Source organism: Balaenoptera musculus, chromosome 5, assembly GCF_009873245.2.
Source record: "Balaenoptera musculus isolate JJ_BM4_2016_0621 chromosome 5, mBalMus1.pri.v3, whole genome shotgun sequence".
NCBI classification, from domain to species: Eukaryota; Metazoa; Chordata; class Mammalia; order Artiodactyla; family Balaenopteridae; genus Balaenoptera; species Balaenoptera musculus.
In genome coordinates, this window is record NC_045789.1 from 134,791,604 (window position 1) to 134,815,106 (window position 23,503).

General features: G+C 36.8%; 1 protein-coding gene across 2 annotated transcripts in view; it reads right to left on the reverse strand.

The window, feature by feature from the left end:
- SLC7A11 (solute carrier family 7 member 11) overlaps positions 1-23,503 on the reverse strand; it is an 89,476-nt gene that overhangs the window by 42,669 nt on the left and 23,304 nt on the right. For both annotated transcript variants that reach the window (XR_005019964.1, XM_036852743.1), the window contains exon 6: positions 20,150-20,194. Coding sequence is in view for 1 of the 2 variants with exons in the window: in XM_036852743.1 (XP_036708638.1) it covers positions 20,150-20,194 (45 nt within the window). In the remaining variant the exon portion in view is untranslated. The remainder of the gene's footprint in view (positions 1-20,149; positions 20,195-23,503) is intronic.

Sequence of the window (23,503 nt, forward strand, 5' to 3'; positions counted from 1 at the left end):
AACTTTGATCATCTAGTATTATTAAGAGAAAGGGGGAAAGGCTACACATTGTTATTGAAAATACTGAAAATCATAACGTTTTCCTTTGACTTTTCCTGGTTGGGAACAGAAGACATAGAAAGTAGTTTTCCTTTCTATCTCTCGACTAAATCATTTGACTACAACTAGAGATGGAGAATTGTGTCCTAGCCATTTAAAAAACGGAATAAGCAAGGTGTGTCTGTTAGGAGAAACATGAGAATGAGATAACCAGGATATCTTGTGCTCCTAGGTGCCCCTGGATCAGCCACGTGGAGTTCTGAGGCCAGGTTGAGAGGTGAGGGACTTTTGGGAGGAGTTGCTATAGAAACAGCAGGAACAGAACTAACACTATCTTTTAGAGAACAGGAAACTGCCGCTCTGGTTAGTTACTGAGTTGCATCATAAACTTGACGGTTTGAATGCACCTACATATCCAAGCGGAAGCTCTCTCGCTCGCTGCCGTTCAGAGTTCAGGCTGTGGCTTGGCAACAAGACAAACAGCTTCATGGCCCAGACAGAGACATCACTGAGTTCAATTTGCAGCTGCTTTCCCCCCCACCTTTGCTACTTGCTCCACTCCTCCCTCCTCGGCAAGAGTACACGGCATTATGAGGATCAAATAGCTAAACACATACATTTAAAACACATTTAACCTTTCCTCCATCAGACCCTGAGCAGCTACAAAACAGTCTTTTAGAATCATGACCTCCTCTTGCTATCTATCTCATTCATTTCTTTTGTCATTTTCTGGCTAAAAAAAAAATTGCATCTTCTATCTCAATTTCTCTTTTGCCTGCCTCAGGCCAGAATATAGGAAGGGAGATTTTGATTGTTTGACAATATCAAGACAGGGAAATTAAATATTGCGCCCCCCCCCAACCCCGCCCCAGAGATAGCAGAACTATTTTAAGAAGCAGTCTCTCTGTAAAGATGTTAGAGAAAATAAAAAGCAACTATTTCCTGAGAAGAGCCTAACATTTTAGCATTTCCTCATCATCAAATTTCTGTTTTAATCTTGTAACTAAAAGACCTTCAATAAACGACCTGGAATAGAATACTTAATTCAAGTTAGCCTGGGACCTCTTTCATTATGTGTGTGAATAACGGTTTTAGAAAGTCGAATGCAGGCAAATGTTAATGCTTTTACACGTTTTTAAAAGCAGTTTTGTCCTCTTCTCCAATGACGTACAGGTCACTCCTAATGATTACATTCTCCTCCCAGCTAATTTCAAGGCTACGATCTCGCCCTAGCCATCTCTCTCAGATGTGTATTCAAACAACATTAAGTATTTAGAAGTAGTACTGGAAAGGGTTCAGGATTTTAACTCGTAAATATAGACAAATTAATCTATCTCTATGACTTTGATTCTTTTATCTTTACAAAGAAAGGGTTGTAAAATTTGATGGTCACCTCCCTTCCAATTCTAACGCCCCAGGCCTTTGTGATTTATTTTCTCAAGGTCAAGTTCATTGTGTTGTTAACTGTGACAGTCTAATAAACTAGGCCACCCCAATGCCAATGTGTGAATGGAAGAAGGTAAATGGGTGGAGAACTATTTGTACACAGAGGTAACATGAAAATTGAAACAATTTAGACCTTTAGAGACATTATTACATCCTTGGCGATCTATCCTTGAGAGAATGACCATGATGGTAGAATGTTGGGGAGGAAGAAAAAATGGCATCATGAAAGGCCAACAGGTGAGACACTTTGGATGAGGTGGGACGTGAGATGCCTATAAAAAGCACTGTGTGATGGGTAACCTACCAGGTTCTAGAAATGACTGTTTATAAAGCCATGAATTATAATCTTTAGTCTCTTTCTCATTTTATGATATGTGACTATATATTATAAGCCTTACTTTTTCACATATTATGAAATATTTGAGTGCTATGCTATAGACTTAATTTCATAAACTATCTTCCATATAATATTGTATATCTCACCATGTAAATCAGTGGCCTTTGTATTTCATCACTGCATTCTCAACTAATTTGCATTGGTATTGATTATTGTTAAGCTTTTGGCAGTTCTATTTGTTCCATATTTAAAATTTTAAGAAAGAGAGAGAGAGAATACAAGAAAGGAGGAAAATTAGAAGATGGCACAGTAGTGAACAGTCAGTTGGGAAAATCATTTGATTTTTAAAAGCTATGAGCTGGTCTCCTTAGAAAATGAATGAAATACTATATGTTTTTGAAAAACAACCTCCAAATTCAAAGATTAGAATTGCCTAACTCTGAGACTGAGATAATTTCTGCCTCTCATGGCGAAGTGTTTCAGAAAGTGTGTCTTTAACCTTGTGATAATGGATCGAAAACCCAACACTTAGGCAGGACAGAGGAGAAATACTTTGCCCAAGTTTACAAATCCTGATCTGATAATCCCTATTGGATTACAAATGAGCTAATGACATGATGTTTGATGACAACAATAAAAAGTAAGTTGACTACCATTAAATAAGCATCTACTATGAGCAAAGTAATGTCAGACACGTCAGTATATTATTTCTAATTCTCACCAAAACTCTGCAAGATAAGCATTAGAATACCCACTTAACAGTTGGGTAAAGGAATGCATATACACTCTTGAAAGTTATTACCAAAATCTCTTTCTCTTTCTTTCTAACTCTCTCTCTCCCTCTCCTTCTCTCTCTCTCTCTCATTCTTTAGGTAGACAGTATAAAATTATAAATAAATCAATAATTCTAATTGGATTATTGGAAATGTCTTATGCTTAAAGTAGTAGACCTATCAGAGAAGATACCTTCCTGCATAAGTAATTCCCTCATAATATATGCTTAGACTCTTGAGAAAAATAAACACAGTAAAAGGTTACTAGGAACATCCTGTACCACTTTATAGACCATTTTATACCTTCTGTAGGCATATATGATAAAAATAGTAAACAGGATCTAGGATTCATCATCAGAGATTACTGATCATCCTAACAAGTGTATTAGCATCTATACTCCTCCTGGTACACGCCACATATCATAAGATCCTGTACTTAAGGTGACCCCACTGCATCAGATTCCACAGCTTGGACTAACCCTTGATCTTCAGATCTAATAATTAAGTTTCCACATAGAGAGGTGCCAATCTGGCTTTATCCCTGCCCTCCCATTTGTCCATCCAAATTTCTTATCATTTTCTGAAATAACTCGAAAAACTTTAGTCCTGTCTAATCTCCAAATCATCATGAAATCTAGAAACTGGTCACAGAATCCCTTTCTCTGTGTCTGTGTACTTGACACTTTTTCTTCCTGAGATAGATCTTATAAGTTTAATCCCTTCGCCATGCTTCCAAAATATCTTCTACTTGTCAAACTAGGTACTTGTGTGTCATCTACAAGAATCATAGAACGTACTAGAGTTGACAGAAAACTCAGAATTTGCTACTCTACCATTCCTTTTCTGCAGATGAAAAATCAGCAGCTCAGAGGGGATAAAGGATGTAGCTAAGGTCACAAAATTAAATATTTTCAGAAGCGGAACTAGAACCTTACTCACTTACTCCAAGTTCAGAGCTCTTTCTACAGCACCAGTGTGAATCTCACTGTGGCTGGCAGTGCCAATTACCTCCCAGCACAACTCTTGTCCTGTACTGGCATAGCTATTTTCCTCACCTCCTAATGCCCCCTTCCCCTGGAATATCAAATGTTTGAAGGTCAGCTTTTTTAACACATCTTATTTAAAATATTTTGAAACTCTGACATAGGATTTCTATTTGACCTTAAAAATCTAACTAAGGATTTTTGGATTTCCTTTATCTTCCTAGTATGTGATACCCTCCCCAACAATATAGACCTATGATGTAGTATATGCTTCCCCACATTGATTCCCATATATTCACTAACCTAAAAAGAGAAACTTTATATTACAGAACTAGAAGCAAACTTAGGCAACGGTCTCTCCCTTTTCAACCTGAATATCTAAAGAACTGTGGCTAAATTATAACCCCTTCTATCTCTATTTTGAGAATTCCAATGCTTAACCAAATTCTCTTATGTCAACACATTTGAATATAAATTTTATTCTAAAATGAGCTCTCTCGTCTCATTTAATCTCAGTTGCTCTTTTACTGGCATGGAGAATAAATGATACCACCTTCTTCATTCATTCATTCAAAAAAAGACAACTCTCTATATTTTTGGAGAGTTATGTGAAGGCTATGTTGACTTACTCCTTTTCTCTAAGCAGTTTGTTTAGTCCATATCTTTAAGCTAGGACAGTTATTCCTAGCTTAAGAAATTCTAAGAGAATCTTAAGATTCTATTATTCTATTATTATTCTATTATAATTCTATTATTCTATTTCCTAGAATTTTCTGCCACGTAATTTGTCACCGTGTCTGACTCTAGCAATGGTTCAAGTCCAGGAAACAATTATGTTTTCCAAGATACTTGCTTTAATTAAAAATAAACTTATAAAAGATTGAAATGTGGCTTCTTGCACTGTAACTCTCTTTAAACTGTATATACGTCACAAAAAGAAAATCCATTGATTGTGCCATTGGGGTCATCTTCCCCAAGCACTGCTTCACATACACCAAAAACATGCAACATACGCGCACCCATCCCATCCCACAGGCTCCTGGATCAGGTCCTAAACTCTTGTAATGGAAGCTAAGGCTCACCCCATGCCAGCACCCACATCTTAACTACCCCCGTGTCTTCTATTCCTCTTCACAATCCTTTGCTTTAGCTACAGCAGTCTACACAGGTTTCCCTGAAACCACTGAACAGCTCCACGGCTTTGTGCATGCCCATCCCCTATCTGAGATGCCTTCACTTCTCTAGTCTACCTTTCTAGGTTCTGCCCTTCTCCCAACTTCCTCTTCCACAGCCAAGTTACTTCCTTAGTCAGCCATTACACCACCTTGCATACCCATGGATCATTTCTAGTCTGCCTCCCAAAGAGAACAACTGGCATTTGAAAAGAGCTCTGATGGATGGATCTAGAGGTGATCGTATCAAGCAAAGTAAGTCCGAAAGAGAAAAGTACCATAGGATATCACTTATACTTGGAATCTAAAATATGACACAAACGAACTTCTCTACGAAACAGAAACAGATTCACAGATTTAGAGAACGGACTTTGTGGTTGCCAGGGCAGCGGGGGTGGGTGGCAATTGGAGGGATGGAGTGGGAGTTTGGGATTAGCAGATGCAAACTGTGATATATAGAATGGATAAACATCAAGGTCCTACTGTATAGCACAGAGAACTACATTCAATATCCTATGATAAACCATAATGGAAAAGAATATGAAAAAGAATTTATATATACACACACACATACATATATACATATACATATGTATAAGTGAATCACTTTGCTGTATACCAGAAACTAACACAACACTGTAAATCGATTATACTTTAATAAAAAAAAGAAAAGCAAAGCTCTGGAGCCAGACAAACAGTCCATGCGTTATGTCTAACATGGATTATAATCCTAATCTCCTCACGTACTAATTACATGGCCGTGAGAAGTGAATTCACTTTTATGCACTTCCTCAACTGAAGAATGGAAATAAAACACATTATATTTTCAAAAATAATGAAGTGCTACCCTGTCATCCATCTCTTACTCAGATAACAAGTATCATTTATATTTTTAATAATGCATTTTTAAATTAGACAGAAATTCATAAAAAAAATCATTTGGGCCTAAACTAACACTTGTATTCTCCTGTTTTGTACCAATTCTATAGCTTCTTTCCTGGAAATAAAAATTAAAATTTCAATACATGATACCAGCCACTCAGGTCAAGACCTTGTTCGTCAGATTTCATAAAGGAGTTTCTTGGTAAGATAGTGAGCCTAAAAATTGGTGACTGAAGTGGAAATACAAATAGTCCATCCATTATAGCAGCACCATTGGCCAACAGTGTGACGATGGCAGTATGGGTGTGGGTATGCAAATATTGGTTCAGAAGGAAAAAAAACCTGCCAAGAAATTCATTCTGATTATGATGCGTGAGCATATTACCACCTGAGGGAGGTTAGAGACTATTAAATAAAAAGCAGTTCTCATCATCTTCTGAACCTTTTAACTACCGATAATTGGGTACTTTGCTGATGGTGCAGAACAACTTTTCAAATTGATTAATAAGTCATGTGTGTTGAAAAGGCATCCCCGTTCACAAAACAATTATGCTAATCCTCTCATTATGTCCAAAGATTATGAAATATTCTAATCTTTGAAGAACATAGGTTTGGGTTGCAGATGGGTTTATATATTACTTGTCAGGCTCATTAACATTTTTGATTTTCACATATTTTACCCTCACAACCCCCTGAGAACTGCAATATAGGGATTATTACCCTGTATTTAAAAGGGGTAAACAAAAATTCAGAAGCAATTTAGAGGTCTGCCCAAGGTCAAACATCTAGTTAAGAGGAGACAGCATTAGAATGTTTATTTTCTGAACAAGTGCTATTTTCAAAGACTCAGTATTTTTATAGTTCACAAAAGTGAAGGAAAATGTTGCTTTACTGGAAAGTCTCAACTTTACTGGGTTCATCTTAGATGTTTACATTATTGGTAATACAGCTTTAGCTTGCACCTATACGAATTCCTAAGTGGCTCATTTTCCTGAGGTGGTCGGTAAGCTGAGTCAGTGTTTGAATATGACTAGAACTAAATTATCAAAATTACTTCAGTGCATGGCGAGCACATAGATAACAACCTAGACGCATCTTGTCTCTGCCCATAAGGAACAATGTGGGATATTATTCTATTTTTGTGAGAATCTTAAACAACTTTGTTTCATGAATGAATGAATACCATGCAGTATTCCACGAACTAGATATTAGGAGGGTCTAAGAAGTTTTCCACCAATTATAACCCAGAATGTAAAATTTAGTTATGAGCCGCCTGTTGGGTACAATCATTAACTTTTGAATCCAGGAATAGCGAAGGGTAGCTTATTTGCATAAAGCAGAATATGGAGGAGGGGACCTACTAAAGTGTGAACTCAAAAGCAGGAGACAATCTAATGACTGACTTATTACTTCTAATTGCAGGAGGTACCTCCTTTCCATTAAGAGGATTCTAACTCTGCAACCTCTGGTGTAGGAGAAATTAAATGGCATTTGGGTCGTACCTATTTAGTCAAGACATTTGGCCCACCCTATTTATGCCAGGCAGCCAACAATTTATCAAAGTTTGAAATGGTCATAGAAATTAGCAGGTTGGGGGGCGGAGTCAAGATGGCAGACTAGGAGGACGTGGAATTCACGTCTTTGCGAATCACCTCGCGTCACAACTAGGGCACCCACCAGGCACCAGTGGGGGACCATGGACACCTAAGGGGACGGGAGGAACCCCCAGCGACCAGGTAGGACGTGGGACTTGGGGGGAGTGAAGGGGGAGGAGAAGTGGAGGTGGGACGGGACTGGTGCCCCTGGGGGCGGCTGGGGGAGGGGGAGGGATCCCACGCCCGAAGGGGGAAATTGGGGAACCACTGGGAGGACAGAGGATCAAAAGGGAGTGTGGCCAGGTTTCCGCTGCCCACTTGGGCCCTCAGGAGCCTGCTGAGATCCCAGGCCTGATCCTCTGCCCACCAAGGCCCCCTCCAGCCGTGCAGGTACTGAGGGAGTGGGAGGGAGGGAAGGGGGAGCAAAAGTAAAGGCCGGACCTCCAGGACCCACACCCCTGAGGGACGGCTGGGGGAGGGGAGGAGTTCCTACACTCAGTGGGACCCATACACGGTTAGCGGTCCAGCGGGGATGGGGAGACCCTGGGGGAGAACTGGGGGTGAGGGGGCATGGAGGAATGGAGGGGAATGCAGCCAGTGCTTTCCCTGCCCACTTAGGCACAGGGGAGACTGTTGGGCTCCAGGGCCTAATCCTCTGCCCTCGGAGCCTCCCTTCTACTGAGAGTCCAAGCCCCGCCCCTACACCCCGACCCAGGGCCCCACCTCTACACTTGGAGACCCTCCCCTGAGACCCCCTCCAATGCACTGGGCCTAAACCCCACCCACACAGCCTCACCCAGGGCCTTACCTCCAAACTCTGGAACTCCACACTCCAGAGGTACCCCTTTGGACGTGCTGCCTCTCCGCTTCAGGGCAGGTCCTAAGCAGGGGGCCCTGCCCCACGCTTGAATGTCGCCCCTCCTAGGCCCCACCCCCCAGGGCCTTTTCCAGCTACGTGGGTCCTGAGAATACACCCCCCCACCGCCTAGATCCTGTCCCACCCGAAACCCCACCCCTGCCTAACTTCCACCCCTGCCTAAACTCCACCCCCCACAGCCAAGGATTTGTTTTTTTCTTTTTTCCTCTTTTAGATTGGGGTTCGGTTTTACCTTGCTATTGATTCATTGTTGTTGATTCATTTATATTTTTATTTTTTCTAATAAATCTTTTATTTTTCTAATTTTATTTCATTCCTTATACTTTGTTATTGTTCTGCTCCTTTTGGCCTGTTCCCCTTTTTCTATTTTCTTTTTTTCTTTTTTCTGTGTGGTTTTGTTTTACCTTGTTGCAGTTGTTTCAATTATATTTTTATTTTTCCTAATATATTTTTTATCTTTCTAATTTTATTTTGTTTTTTATTCTTTGTTATTGTACTGCTCTTTATTTTCTTTTTTCTTTTCCTTTTTACCATGTCATGTGGCTTGCGGGATCTTGGTTCCCGGGCTGGAGGTCGGGCTCAAGCTCCTGTGGTAGGAGCTCTGAGTCCAAACCACTGGACTAACAGAGAACCTCAGGCCCCTGGGAATATTAATCGGACTGAGGCCTCCCAGAGGTCCTCATCTCAGCACCAAGAACTGGCTCTATCCAACTGCCTGCAAACTCCAGTGCTGGACGCCTCAGGCCAAACAACCAGTAAGACAGGAATACAACCCTACCCACCAAAAAAAAAAAAAGAAACGACAAAAAAAATGTTACAGACTAAAGAGCAAGGTAAAAACCTACAAGACCAAATAAATGAAGACGAAATAGGCAACCTACTTGAAAAAGAATTCAGAGTAATGATAGTAAAGGTGATCCAAAATCTTGGAAACAGAATGGAGAAAATATAAGAAACATTTAACAAGGATCTAGAAGAACTAAAGAGCAAACAAACAATGATGAACAACACAGTAACTGAAATTAAAAATACTCTAGAAGGAATCAGTAGCAGAATAACTGAGGCAGAAGAACAGATAAGTGAGCTGGAAGATAAAATGGTGGAAGTAACTGCTGGGGAGCAGAATAAAGAAAAAAGAATGAAAAGAATTGAGGACAGTCTCAGAGACCTCTGGGACAACAGTAAACACACTAACATTCTAATTATAGGGGTCCCAGAAGAAGAGAAAAAGAAAGGGTCTGAGAAAATATTTGAAGAGATTATAGTGGAAAACTTCCCTAACATGGGAAAGGAAATAGTCAATCAAGTCAGGAAGCACAGAGAGTCCCATACAGGATAAACCCAAAGAGGAACATGCTGAGATACATATTAATCAAACTATCAAAAATTAAATACAAAGAAAAAATATTAAAAGCAGCAAGGGAAAAGCAACAAATAACATACAAGGGAATCCCCATAAGGTTAACAGATGATCTTTCAGCAGAAACTCTACAAGTCAGAAGGGAGTGGCAGCACATATTTAAAGTGATGAAAGGGAAAAACCTACAACCAATATTACTCTAGCCGACAAGGATCTCATTCAGATTCAATGGAGAAATCAAAAGCTTTACAGACAAGCAAAAGCTATGAGAATTCAGCACCATCAAACCAGCTTTACAACAAATGCTAAAGGAACTTCTCTAAGCGGGAAACACAAGGGAAGTAGAAGACCCACAAAAACAAACCCAAATCAATTAAGAAAATGGTAATAGAAACATACATATCGATAATCACGTTGAATGTAAATGTATTAAATGCTCCAACCAAAAGACACAGACTGGCTGAATGGATAAAAAACAAGACCCTTATATATGTTGTCTACAAGAGACCCACTTCAGACCTAGGGACACATACAGACTGAAAGTGAGGGGATGGAAAGATATTCTATGCAAATGGAGGTCACAAGAAAGCTGGAGTAGCAATACTCATATCAGATAAAATAGACTTTAAAATAAAGAGATAAGGAAGGACATTACATAATGATCAAGGAACAAATGCAAGAAGAAACCATAACAATTATATATATTTATGCACCCAACAATAGGAGCAACCTCAATACATAAGGCAAATGCTAACAGCCATAAGAGGAGAAATTGACAGTAACATTATAATAGTGGAGGATTTTAATACCCCACTAACACCAAGAGACAGATCATCCAGACAGAAAATAAATAAACACAAGCTTTAAATGACACAATAGATTAGATAGACTTAATTGACATTTTCAGGACATTTCACCCAAAGGTTAAGAATACACTTTCTTCTCAAGTGCACACAGAACATTGTCCAGGACAGATCACATCACATCTAGGGTCACAAATCAAACCTTGGAAAATTTAAGAAAACTGAAATCGTATGAAACATCTTTTCCAAACACAACACTACGAGATTAGAAATCAACTACAGGAAAAAAAAGAGTAAAAAACACAAATACATGGAGGCTAAACAGTGCACTGCTAAATAACCAAGAGATCACTGAGGAAATCAAAAAATACCTAGAAACAAATGACAACAAAAACACGATGATCCAAAACCTACAGGATACAGCAAAAGCAGTTTTAAGAGGGAAGTTCATAGCAATTCAAGCTCACCTCAAGAAACAAGAAACATCTCAAATAAACAACCTAACCTTATACCTAAAGCAACTAAAAAAAAAAAGAACAAAGAAAACCCAAAGTTAGTAGAAGGAAAGAAATCATAAAGATCAGAGCAGAAATAAATGAAATAAAAACAAAGAAGACAATAGCAAAGATCAATAAAACTAAAAGCTGGTTCTTTGAGAAGATAAACAAAATTGATAAACCTTTAGCCACATTCATCAAGAAAAAAAGGGACAGGACTCAAATCAATAAAATTAGAAATGAAAAAGGAGAGATTACAACTGACACCGCAGAAATACAAAAGATGATAAGACACTACGTCAAGCAACTATATGCCAATAAAACACACAACCTGGAAGAAATGAACAAATTCTTGGAAAAGTACAACCTTCCAAGATCGAAACAGGAGGAATTAGAAAATATAAACAGACCAATCACAGGTGATAAAGTTGAAACTGTAATCAAAAAACTTCCAACAAACAAAAGTCTAGGACCACATGACTTCACAGGTGAATTCTATCAAACATTTAGAGAAGAGCTAACACCTATCCTTCTCAAATGCTTCCAAAAAATTGCAGAGGGAGGAACACTTCCAAACTCATTCTATGAGGCCACCATCACCCTGATACCAAAACCAGACAAAGATATCACAAAAAAGAAAATTACAGACCAATATCACTGATGAACATAGACGCAAAAGTCCTCAACAAAATACTAACAAACAGAATCCAACAACACATTAAAAGGATCATACACCATGATCAAGTGGGATTTATCCCAGGGATGCAGGGATTCTTCAATATATGCAAAACAATCAATGTGATACACCATATTAACAAATTAAAGAATAAAAACCATATGATCATCTCAATAGATGCAGAAAAAGCTTTTGATGAAATTCAACATCCATTTATGATAAAAACTCTCCAGAAAGTGGGCATAGAGGGAACCTACCTCAACATAATAAAAGCCATATATGACAAACCCACAGCAAACATCATTCACAATGGTGAAAAACTGAAAGCACTTCCTCTAAGATCAGGAACAAGACAAGGATGTCCACTCTCGCCACTCTTATTCAACATAGTATTGGAAGTCCTAGCCACAGCAATCAGAGAAGAGAAATTAAATGAATACAAATTGTAAAAAAAGAAGTAAAACTGTCACAGTTTGCTGATGACATGATACTATACATAGAGAATCCTAAAGATGCCACCAGAAAACTAGTAGAGCTAATTAATTTGGTAAGGTTGCAGGATACAAAATTAATGCACAGAAATCTCTTGCATTCCTATACACTAACAACGAAAGATCAGAAAGAAAAATTAAGGAAACAATCTCACTTACCATCACAACAAAAAGAATAAAATACCTAGGAATAAACCTACCTAAGGAGGCAAAAGACCTGTACTCAGAAAACTATAAAACACTGATGAAAGAAATCAAAGATAACATAAGCAGATGGAGAGATATACCATGCTCCTGGGTTGGAAGAATCAATATTGTGAAAACAACTATACTAGCCAAAGCAATCTACAGGTTCAATGCAATCCCTATCATATTACCAATGGCTTTTTTCACAGAACTAGAACAAGAAATTTTACAATTTGTATGGAAACACAAAAGACTCCGAATAGCCAAAGCAATCTTGAGAAAGAAAAACGGAGCTGGAGGAATCAGGCTCCTGGACTTCAGACTATACTGCAAAGCTACAGTAATCAAAATAGTATGGTACTGGCACAAAACCAGAAATATAGATCAATAGAACAGGATAGAAAGCCCAGAGATAAACCCACACACATATGGTCACCTTATCTTTGACAAAGGAGGCAAGAATATACAATGGAGAAAAGACAGCCTCTTCAATAACTGGTAATGGGAAAACTGGACACCTACATGTAAAAGAATGAAATTAGAACACTCCTTAAGACTATACACAAAAATAAACTCAAAATGGATTAAAGACCTAAATGTAAGGCCAGTCACTATAAAACTCTTAGAGGAAAACATAGGCAGAACACTCTGTAACATAAATCACAGCAAGATCCTTTTTGACCCACCTCCTAGAGAAATGGAAATAAAAACAAAAATAAACAAATGGGACCTAATGAAACTTAAAAGCTTTTGCACAGCAAAGGAAACCATAAACAAGATGAAAAGACAACCCTCAGGATGGGAGAAAATATTTGCAAATGAAGTAACTGACAAAGGATTAATCTCTAAAATTTATAAGCAGCTCATGCAGCTCAGTATCAAAAAAACAAACAACCCAATCCAAAAATGGGCAGAAGACCTAAATAGACATTTCTCCAAAGAAGATATACAGATTGCCAACATACACATGAAAAGATGCTCAACATCACTAATCATTATAAAAATGCAAATCAAAACTACAATGAGGTTTCACCTCACCAGTCAGAATGGCCATCATCAAAAAATCTACAAACAATAACTGCTGGAGAGGATGTGGAGAAAAGGGAACCCTCTTGCACTGTTGGTGGGAATGTAAATTGATACAGCCACTGTGGAGAACAGTATGGAGGTTCCTTAAAAAACTAAAAATAGAATTACCATATGATCCAACAATCCCACTACTGGGCATATACCCAGAGAAAACCATAATTCAAAAAGACACATGTACCCCAATGTTCATTGCAGCACTATCTACAATAGCCAGGACATGGAAGTAACCTAAATGTCCATCAACAGATGAATGGATAAAGAAGATGTGGCACATGTATACAATGGAATATTACTCAGCCAAAAAAAGGAATGAAATTGCGTTATTTGTAGTGAGGTGGATTGTCCTAGTATGTGTCATACAGAGTGAAGTACATTAGGAAGAGAAAAACAAACACTGTATGCTGACACATATATATGGAATTTTTAAAAGTGGCACTGATGAACCTAGTGGCAGGGCAGGAATAAAGATGTAGATGTAGATGTAGAGAACGGACTTGAGAGCATGGAGGGAAAGGGGAAGCTGGGATGAAGTGAGAGCGTAGCATTGACATATATACACTACCAAATATAAAATAGGTAGCTAGTGGGAAGCTGCTGCATAGCACAGGGAGATCAGCTTGGTGCTTTGTGATGACCTAGAGGGGTGGGATAGGGAGGGTGGGAGGGAGGCTCAAGAGGGAGAGGATATGGGGATATATGTATACATATAGCTGATTCACTTTGTTATACAGCAGAAACTAACACAATATTGTAAAGCATTTTACACTCCAATAAAGATGTGGAAAGAAAAAGAAATTAGCAGGTTGATAATCAACATATGCAGGTAAAAAATATTGGTAGCCCAGTGAAAGAGGTTATAGTAAGTTTCTCATTGTATTTTACATGAATTATATCTGTTTAAAGATATTATGGAGGAGATTCATGCATTTGGTGAAAAGCTAGATTATACAGTGTCCAAGGTCCTCCTCTAGTTCTGAAGTTCTTTAATTCTACTCACTTGTGGTCTCTTATTTTATGGATAATTCATGGGATCAGAAACACAGGGTAGAATTAAATCAGCCACTATTATTGCTCCTAAAACACGAGTTTATGAGTCTAGACTCAAAACATAAACTTCAATAAAGCTAAAATTCAAATTTAGAAACAACTAATGTGAAAGGACGCAAAGCAGTCAAAAGCACTGACCTTCAAATTTTTGCCTCATAATGGGGTTAGAATCCTTAAACTTTTTAAAAAAATATCTAAATGTCTTCCACAAAGCACTTGAAGGATTAATATCTGTCTTCTTTGATTACTGCCTGATAAAATACTATAACATAATCCTGTAATTTCTGCATCACTTATTTGACATTTCAGCCTTACAGGAACAAACTGTGTTTGAGCCAAACGTATTTTTTATGCATATGTGAAGCTGAGAAATGCAAGAATTTTGATCCCAGAGTACATCAACCTCATGTTCCATCAGTGAGAAATTTTTAAACTGCACAAAGGCAGAGTAACTTGGTGACCTTGTTGTCTGAACATAGAATCATTTCTTCTCTGTGTCATCTGGACAAATACTGATCTTTTGTCTGCCTCAATGGCTCAACCACTATATTTAAAAATGGATTTACCAAACTTTTCATATATATATATATTTCCAGAAGAAATGCATAAAATAGAGTGATTTTAATTTAGGTTTCAATTATTTCAACAACTGAAGAGAAACACTGTCACATATTAAGATAATCCTAGCAATGCCTTGTTGCCATTAATAAAGAGATGCCTCATTTTGCCAAAGAAATCTTTGTAAATTTTGGTATAAATTCAATTTTACAAATTAACCTGGTTAGGAGACGTCATTTCTAAGAAGTTCATTTGGCAAATTCTTTTTGCAAATTAATTCTGCTTAATAACCCCTATTTTTTTCTATCTACATTTATCTACAGTGAGATAACTGTGAAAATTAGTTTGCATACCTTAAGAACATATATCCCTTGAGTATTTGTAAAAGACACTTTGAAAATATTCTAAGAATGTAGTAGATAACATTACTTTTTAATAAAAAGATCACAAAACATAGTATTACTGTAAACTGCACATGTATACATTATATGCTATTTTCTAGCAACTGCTGCATTAGAAAGCTAGAAAGCATATAAAGAGGAAAATTTGCCTCTCATAGAAAACTGCATCCTTAAAATGCCAGTATGCAAGATAAAAGTCTTCAAGTCAACTTTTAATATTCTGTCATGCAACTTTGCTATGGCACATTTGGGCAAGATTTTTAAATTGCTTTGTTTTGCTGTGTTTTTAATCATGTTAACAGTTTTATATGTCCTATAAGCAATAGGCCTTATAAAACAGTAAAATATTATTAATAAATGCCTTTACTCTGGCTTAATATAAGTCAGTGAGGATTAAAACATATATGCTATGAATTTAAGACTGCGCCATCTGAACTGAATGTAAATAATGTGATAGTGGACCGTTTATGAACCCCTCTGAGTGATCACAGACCTTAAAGGTCTTTGGGCATTTTTCCCAAACCAAATTTCTCTTCTTCTAAATTATCATTGGTGCAAGGTGTGATGACTTTCAGGCATCAATTAATATAAACTGAAAGCAGGCAAAGTATTAATTAAACATGACACTCTGATTATTTAAACCTTCTATTAAAGGTGATTATTCACAGAGTGTTGATAGCCTGGTCTTCAACAATGACGGATGATATCAAGGTTTACTGACTCCCTTCAAGTCTAGTGTTTCCAACTATTCAGAACAGAAGGAATAAATGAAGTGAGAAGAACACTGGAACGAGTCTGATAGACAGACTGAATAATCTCAGACCCCCAAGGTCAAAGTAAAGCAATTCATTTCTTGGCTTTCATCAACACGAGACATGATTTATCCATCTGAGACCAGGATTACAAACATTATACATCTCAATGATATGTTCTTTGCACCGTGTAACTTTTTGAACAGTGATAGATGGCACAGTTGCCACAAACTTAATGTCATAAAGCAAAACTCATTATATTTGCAAATAAAAACACTTTGATTTTTAAGAACAAATGTACACATTAGCAATTATTACCACTACACACTTCATTTGGGGGGAAAATAACATTTTAAAATTCAAATATTCCTTGGGATTCTATCACCTTCATGGTCCAAACTTTGGATATCTGTGCTCCTCAAAATACTATTCTTACTCTAATATTTATTGTTTGTGGAGCGAGTTACCATGCCATAAATAATTATTAAATGAAATACTTTTATATTCCTATAAAATTTCAATGATAATCACTGTGTTTTCACATAAAAATGTTAAATACCTCCTAAAGGGTAACTACTCCCATAGATCCAAAGCTACTCTTAGAGAAGAAAACACAAATTATAAGACCGACCATGGGAACATTTTTTAACATTACAAATGTAACCACAGAACTGGAATTTTGCCCAAATTTTTAGGATTAGTGCTTTACAAGCTTTAAAGGATAGATGAAACTTAAGAATAGAAAGAAGCCACGAGCTAGTTATTTGGATTGCATTCATCTCCCAGTTTATCTCCCACTTGTTACGACATTAAGGAACTGTTCTGTAAGTCATACTCATAATAGCACTTCAGAAATTATTCCATAAGGTAATGTTAGCTAATTTGAAAGATTTCCACTGAAATTAAATTATATGTAAAGGGTAGCCAATTGTGATCATGAAAACTTATTCCACATCCTATATATTTTAACTCACATTGCTATTTTCACTGATCTAAATTAATGATCCCTTTTTCTATCAGGTCACAATTTTAGGGAAATTTTATTGCCTAGGTGGAGGAGGACAGTAAAAAGGGTTGTATCTCCAGCTGATGATTCATTTCACCAGCTGCTGAACACTGCCCGTTACAGCACACCTGGACACATGCACCCGTGACTGATGGGCAAACACATTTATCTTGGCACGTCACAAAGGAGATGGAATTATAATTATTCTCCCTTGTATCTAAAGGTATTTTGGAGCCGTGTCTCCCTACAAAATAATACAAATTACACATCTGGACGAGGTCCACATAATTTTACCGTCTGTTCTCTATATTCGATCATCAATGTTTCGCAAAGCATTCTCTGTGTTTAAAAAATAAGATTTAGCTTTAAAAGACCTGGAAAAATTATCAACATTTCAGGGAAATGCTATTTTTAAAATTAAGACATTGAATAAATTGCTCAAAACCCTGAATTTCTTTGGTTGATAAATACATAGTACAAATTTAACCTTTACTTTCCAGTAAGGGGATTTTGGAGATTTCTCATATTCTGATTTTGAGAAAATAAATGTGTTGTCTGAGTTTTACACAGACTTCTCCATGCAAACATTGAATATCTGAGTACCTAACATAAAAGAACCAAAAGGTATCAGAGGTTTCTTTCTTCAAGTTGTCTTGGCAGTTACTCATTACCTTGACCTAAAATTCTAGAGATTGGTACTCTCTCCTGAAAAGTTCCTAAGTTTAAGAGCTTAAAATATAATTTTAAATTAAAATTATTCTAGGAATATTTAATGAAATTTGCAGAATCATGATTTCCAGAAAATGACAATATTTCATCCAGTGTAACCAGTGATAACAATCTTAGTCTAACACAGCAGGCTTCAATATGGTGTGAAAATTTTTTTTGCATTTCTTTCACAAACACTGAAGAAAGAGAATTGTTTAGGATACTGAAACTTAGGAAACACTCTTATGGGAGTAACATTTTACCTTGCTCCTAAAATAAGGATATAATAATAGTAGCAACAACCAATTATGTAGAGATTAAAAAGTAACAGTCACTAATCTACGTACTCATTACCACAACCCAATGAAGTAGGTGTTATTATTATTCTCACTTTTTGAGATGAGGAAATTTCTTTGCAACAGCGGACAACAAACCCCGAATCAATACATCACTGTTCTTTACTATTTGTATATCTTGATCATGAACATTATCAATGTGTGAAACTAAGCCTCTTAAATTAAGAAGAAGAAAGAGGGAGAGAGAGAATCCTTGACTGGCATACCTCTCTGGCAGAATGCATCAGAAATTCAGATCAAGCTAATAATGGCATAGTTTGAATATGCTTAATATGCACAATAGTATAATTGTACATATTGAAAACAAAATCTATGCTTAAATTATTAAATAGCATTAAATGAGAATATGAACTATCTCCATGCCACCGATGTACCATGTAATAACTGTTACATTATAGGTCACATCCACAGACCTACAGTTTGCCATTCTTTTCATAAGAAATATTCTCTGATATTGGATTTTAGTAATTGGTCTCTTTAAAATGTTTGTAGACTTAAAAAAGACAGTCATAAACCATAGTAATCTCTTTCACACAATGGAGACTCAATAAATACTTTACATAAAATCTAGTAAGAGGAGTCTTTCCTCCTCGTTGCCACTTACACACTAATTATTCGCAAAAATAAAAAGGCAGGGCAACCCATTTATCTCTGTAATCAGCGGATTTAGAGTCATAATGTAGTTTATCATTTCAGAGCAATGCTAGAAAGAACTAGTTCCTGGTAAATGTATGTTCTCTACCACAATTCCAGGTATAAATATGAAAACATTGCTAGAAATTTATCATATTTCTCAATAAAATAATCATTTCACATGTTTAAATTACACAGTGATTTGCACAATGATTAAATCAGATAGTATGAAACACTATTTGAACCTCAATTACTGGTTTGCGTATTATTCAAAATTCTGACAACTCTGGTACTTGGCCAGATCTAATCGGCTGCCAATATACTTGCTACCCGAATTTTAGTCTACCTTAATTTGAATTGTCAAACCTTAGGCATGTTCTCTGAAGTCCAGGCTACTTAATACTGACTCACCTTTGTACTTGTTTCCCTTTCTTGGAAGTTTGTCCCTTCCTCTCTCTTCTCTCTCCCTCTCCCTCCCTCTCTCTCTCTCTCTCTCTTTCTCTCTTTTATAACTACCTAAGGAACACCTACTCATCATTTGAGTCTCTATATAAGCAACATCTCCCTAGATAAATATTTCCTCCTTTCGTCTCTGTCAAATGGGGAAAATAATCTACTATGGTACCAATCACACCATGTTAGTTATTTGTTTACACATTTGACTCAATGACTAGACAATGGAATCTTGAATACGTCTTATTCATCATGTCAGATGATGCACAATAGTTGGAACATGGTATAGATATTTCATAAAAGTCAGATGAATTAAATAACTCTAAAATTCTGTCTTTATCTTACACTGTACTACTTAAAATTTCCCTTTTCTGGCTATAGATTATGTGATTTTCCTGTAAAAAGTCAAGTTTTTAGACAAATCATAAAAATAATTCATTTTTCTAAGTTCTAGGTTAAAAATAATTCATTCTGAAACATTATATAAATCATCATCAAATCACCTAATCATCAAAAGGATGATTTTTACCAATAACAAAAAGTAAAAGCAGTCATCCAGCTCCCCAAATTTACAAGTTCCTAGAACACTCTGCAGTTATTTATAGGCTTTCATAACTACTTGTTCATTAATTACATTATTCTCTTTAATTGGATAGCTCTGAAAAAACTCACATGAATTACTAGAAATAATCAACTTTTGGAGTTCACATCTCATAGCACGTTTGTGAACAGCCAAGAGTCCATTTTAAGTTGTATGTATGGTTTCATGAAATGAGTTACCTAAAATATAACTCTATTCTTTTATGCTTTCAGGTTATCAGACAATTTTATATTGGATGTAGAATATACAATAAAGTTATTTACATCTAATTTATGATAAAATCAAGTAAGTTTTACTGCCCAAGAGAATGATGATGGTGAGAAAGCTAATTAGCCCTCACTGAATTCCTTCTTTAGGTCCACTTTTTTAACCATACAACCTTACATTTTATTCCTTATAAATATTTCAGAGTAGTTATGGCTACTTACTTTTCAGGATTTTCCACTTCTTCAGTAACAAAGTTGAGATAAAACCTAAAAAGACATACATGAATTATAAACCATTAATATATTTTATGATCATTACCCAAAGTTTCAAATTTTAAATATTTAAAATCAAACTCAGAATCATAAAAACTTTATAAACAAATAACCTAAGATGAAAATCTCCAGCACCCAAAGCTCCCATAATTCATTTTTCTATTAAGCAGTATTTATGGAGCTCTTTTTTATTTCTTAACTTTTTCATAGAGGTATAGCACACAAACAGTAAAGTGAACAAATCTTAGTATACAATGATAAATTTTTACATATGTATACACCTATGTAACTGACAAAAGGATCGAAAGGTACAACATTTCTAGCACCCTAGGAGGTCCCCTCAAGGCCCTTTGCAATCATTATCATCTCCACCTTCCTGTAAAGGCAACCACTATTCTGATTTCTACCAATATAGATTAGCTTTGATCGTTTCATTACAATAGACTAATAATATTTGCTTGTATAACTATTATACAATACTTATTCTTTTGTGTCTGATTTTTTTGCTGTACTTTATGTCTGTGGGTCTCATCCATGTTGTTTGTTGTATGGAGCAGTAATTCATCATTCTTTATTCTTGCTTTTCATTGTATGAATGTAACACTATACACTCTACCACTGATGGACATTTGAATCATTTCCAATTTACAGCTATTATGAATATAGATACCATAAATATGCTTGTATATGTTCTTTTGGGGACCATGCAATCATTTCTCTTGGGCATATACTCAAGAATACGATCACTGGGTCACAGAGTAGATACATGTTTATAGTCAAACTATTTTCCACCATTTTTGCATTCCTACCAGCAATGTATGAGATTATCACATGTCAGTCACTGGGGAAATAAAAGTAGAAAATCTATAATCTTTCTCGTCAAGGAGCTCATAGTTCATAGAAGGGTCCATAGAGTGGTGTGATACAGCACAGAAGGCAATGTTAGAGCATGCCCAGGTTACCATGGAAGCCAGGGGTGAGGTCTAAACCAGACTGGCAGGTCTTGGAAGGTTTTTGAGAGAAGGCATCACCCAAGCTGAGTCTTCAAAAATGCTTGATGTTTAGCCCTGGTCAAGTGGCGTGAGGACATTCCAGGCAGAGTACAGCACATGAGCACGGGGGTGTGGGAAAGCGCTATATGCACAGGGGTGTGAGCAACAGCTTAGTACTCTGCAGCACAAAGCGTGCCCTGGGAGTGAGAACAGAATGCAAGTACAAGATGACCTTTGGCTTCTGGGAATCCAGCTTTTAGTAGGGGTGATAAAAACCTGCAGGACAATAGAAGCATGATAATATAGCATTTCTTAGTTTTAGGGAATTGGCTTCTGGATATGAACACAGAAGGCACATAGGAAATAAAAATGGGATAACGGATAATAAATTCTCAATTTGCACTTTTTCCTTTCAATTCACTGTTTTCCAATATGTATCCCACCCAAATAACCTCAAGTCATAAGGCAACTATGCCTTATGCATAATAGCAATGGTGAAGTTGCTTTGTGTGTGTGTGTGTGTGTGTGTGTGTGTGTATTTAGGCAGCTAATTGTAAGCCCATTGTTAGTCATTACACTGTAAGTTGATAACTAAAGGGCAGAACACTTTGAATATTTCCCCCAGATCCTGAACACTTGTCATCTCTTACATGACAAGAAGCATTGGAAGCACACAATATTTCACTTTCAAGTCCCATAGGATTACACATATTACCCTAAATTTATGGCCCTAGAGAAATTCAGATTCCTTTCCCTCACTTTATGACATTACTTACCCCATCCAGGCATGTCAATTGCTTTGCATCCTTGACTTCTTTTTCTAATCTAAAGTGACTTCTGGAGACCATTTAAAGCCCTTAAAGTTCTCTTTCAAGGTTCCAAGATGTAAAATTGAGGCAGACTCCTCAAATAAGCACACAGAGATAACCGGATCGTGAAGATGGGAGAACTAAGGGATCATAATGAAGAGAACTAGACGTACAAAGACCTTTCTACTTCTCCATTTCAGAGGCTTAGAAACTTTCTGCAAAGTAAAAAAGTCACATTTTCATTGTATTCCTCTATGCTCTTATTATTCCTTAGAAGATAAAATAGCTATTATATAAGTCCACAGAAGCATGGTTCTATAGGGACAAATTCTCTATCATCTAAAACCAAGAGGCTGGAATATTAGCCCATCAGCCTTTAATATAATTAAGGTATCTCACACCTTAAAACAAAGATGAGAAAACCTGTCTTATTCCACCTTTATTCACAAATAGGCAGTCGATGTTCATGGTTGTAAAACAAAACAAAGCACAAGACAACAGGCCCAAAATGGAGTCGCTTATGCTAAGCCTCGTGTCACCAAACCAAACTGTAATTCACTTAAAGTTTCAGGTCTCCCAGAAATGGAATCTGAAACCAGTCTATTAGGAATTGCATTATTAAAGCATTCTGCCTGACAGACCCCTGCCATCCCCTAAATGAAAATAACTTTGTAATAACCAAGCTGTTCCATGGCTTAGTATAACTTCCTTGTTCCCACCGCCTTCTGCCTATAAACGCCTTCTCTTCTGTGCAGCTCCCTGGAGCTCCTTTCTGTCTGCAAGACGGGATGGTGTCAATTCATATCGATTTTTGCTCAAACTCTTAACATTTTAATATGCCTCAGTTTATCTTTTAATAAAGTTCAGGTGTCTAATACTGTAAGGACCATGTTCTAAGTAGAAACATTTGAATATCTGAGAGAAAACAGTAGCACCAAAGGTGATCTAAAAAGTCAGCAGCCAAGGATATTTTTTAATGACTAGAAAGTAAGTTTCTAAAAATAGAGGTTGTAGTTACACCAGGAATGCAAGCAACAATCAATACTTATATCTGGTATATGCACTCTGAGGGATCTGATGTGTTTGTTATAAGCCCAAGGCAGTGGGAAGTACAGGAAGAAAATGAACAAAACAAAAAACCACCCCCCCCCCAAAAAAAAAAAAAAAAAAACCACGCAAAAACCACACACACACTTAGAAATATTTCCAGGCTTCTCACTTCAAAAATAGCCAGTTCCTTCTAAACAGTTATTTTAGAACTGGTCTTTTTCCAACAATGTTAAGGCGAGAAAGGAAATATTTATGAAAAAAAGAACGCAATTTCAAATATTTTGCCGTAGAGAAAAGGAAAGGGCTTGGGACAGGGTGGGAGGTGGGAAGGAGAAAGCTTCTGATTTTGGTCCAAACATTCACTCCTGTGGGAAATACACCTTTACGTTCTCTAAGTCTCCAGCCATGTGTCCATAGCCCATCTCCTCAAGTTCTCTAGAGAATGTTCATAA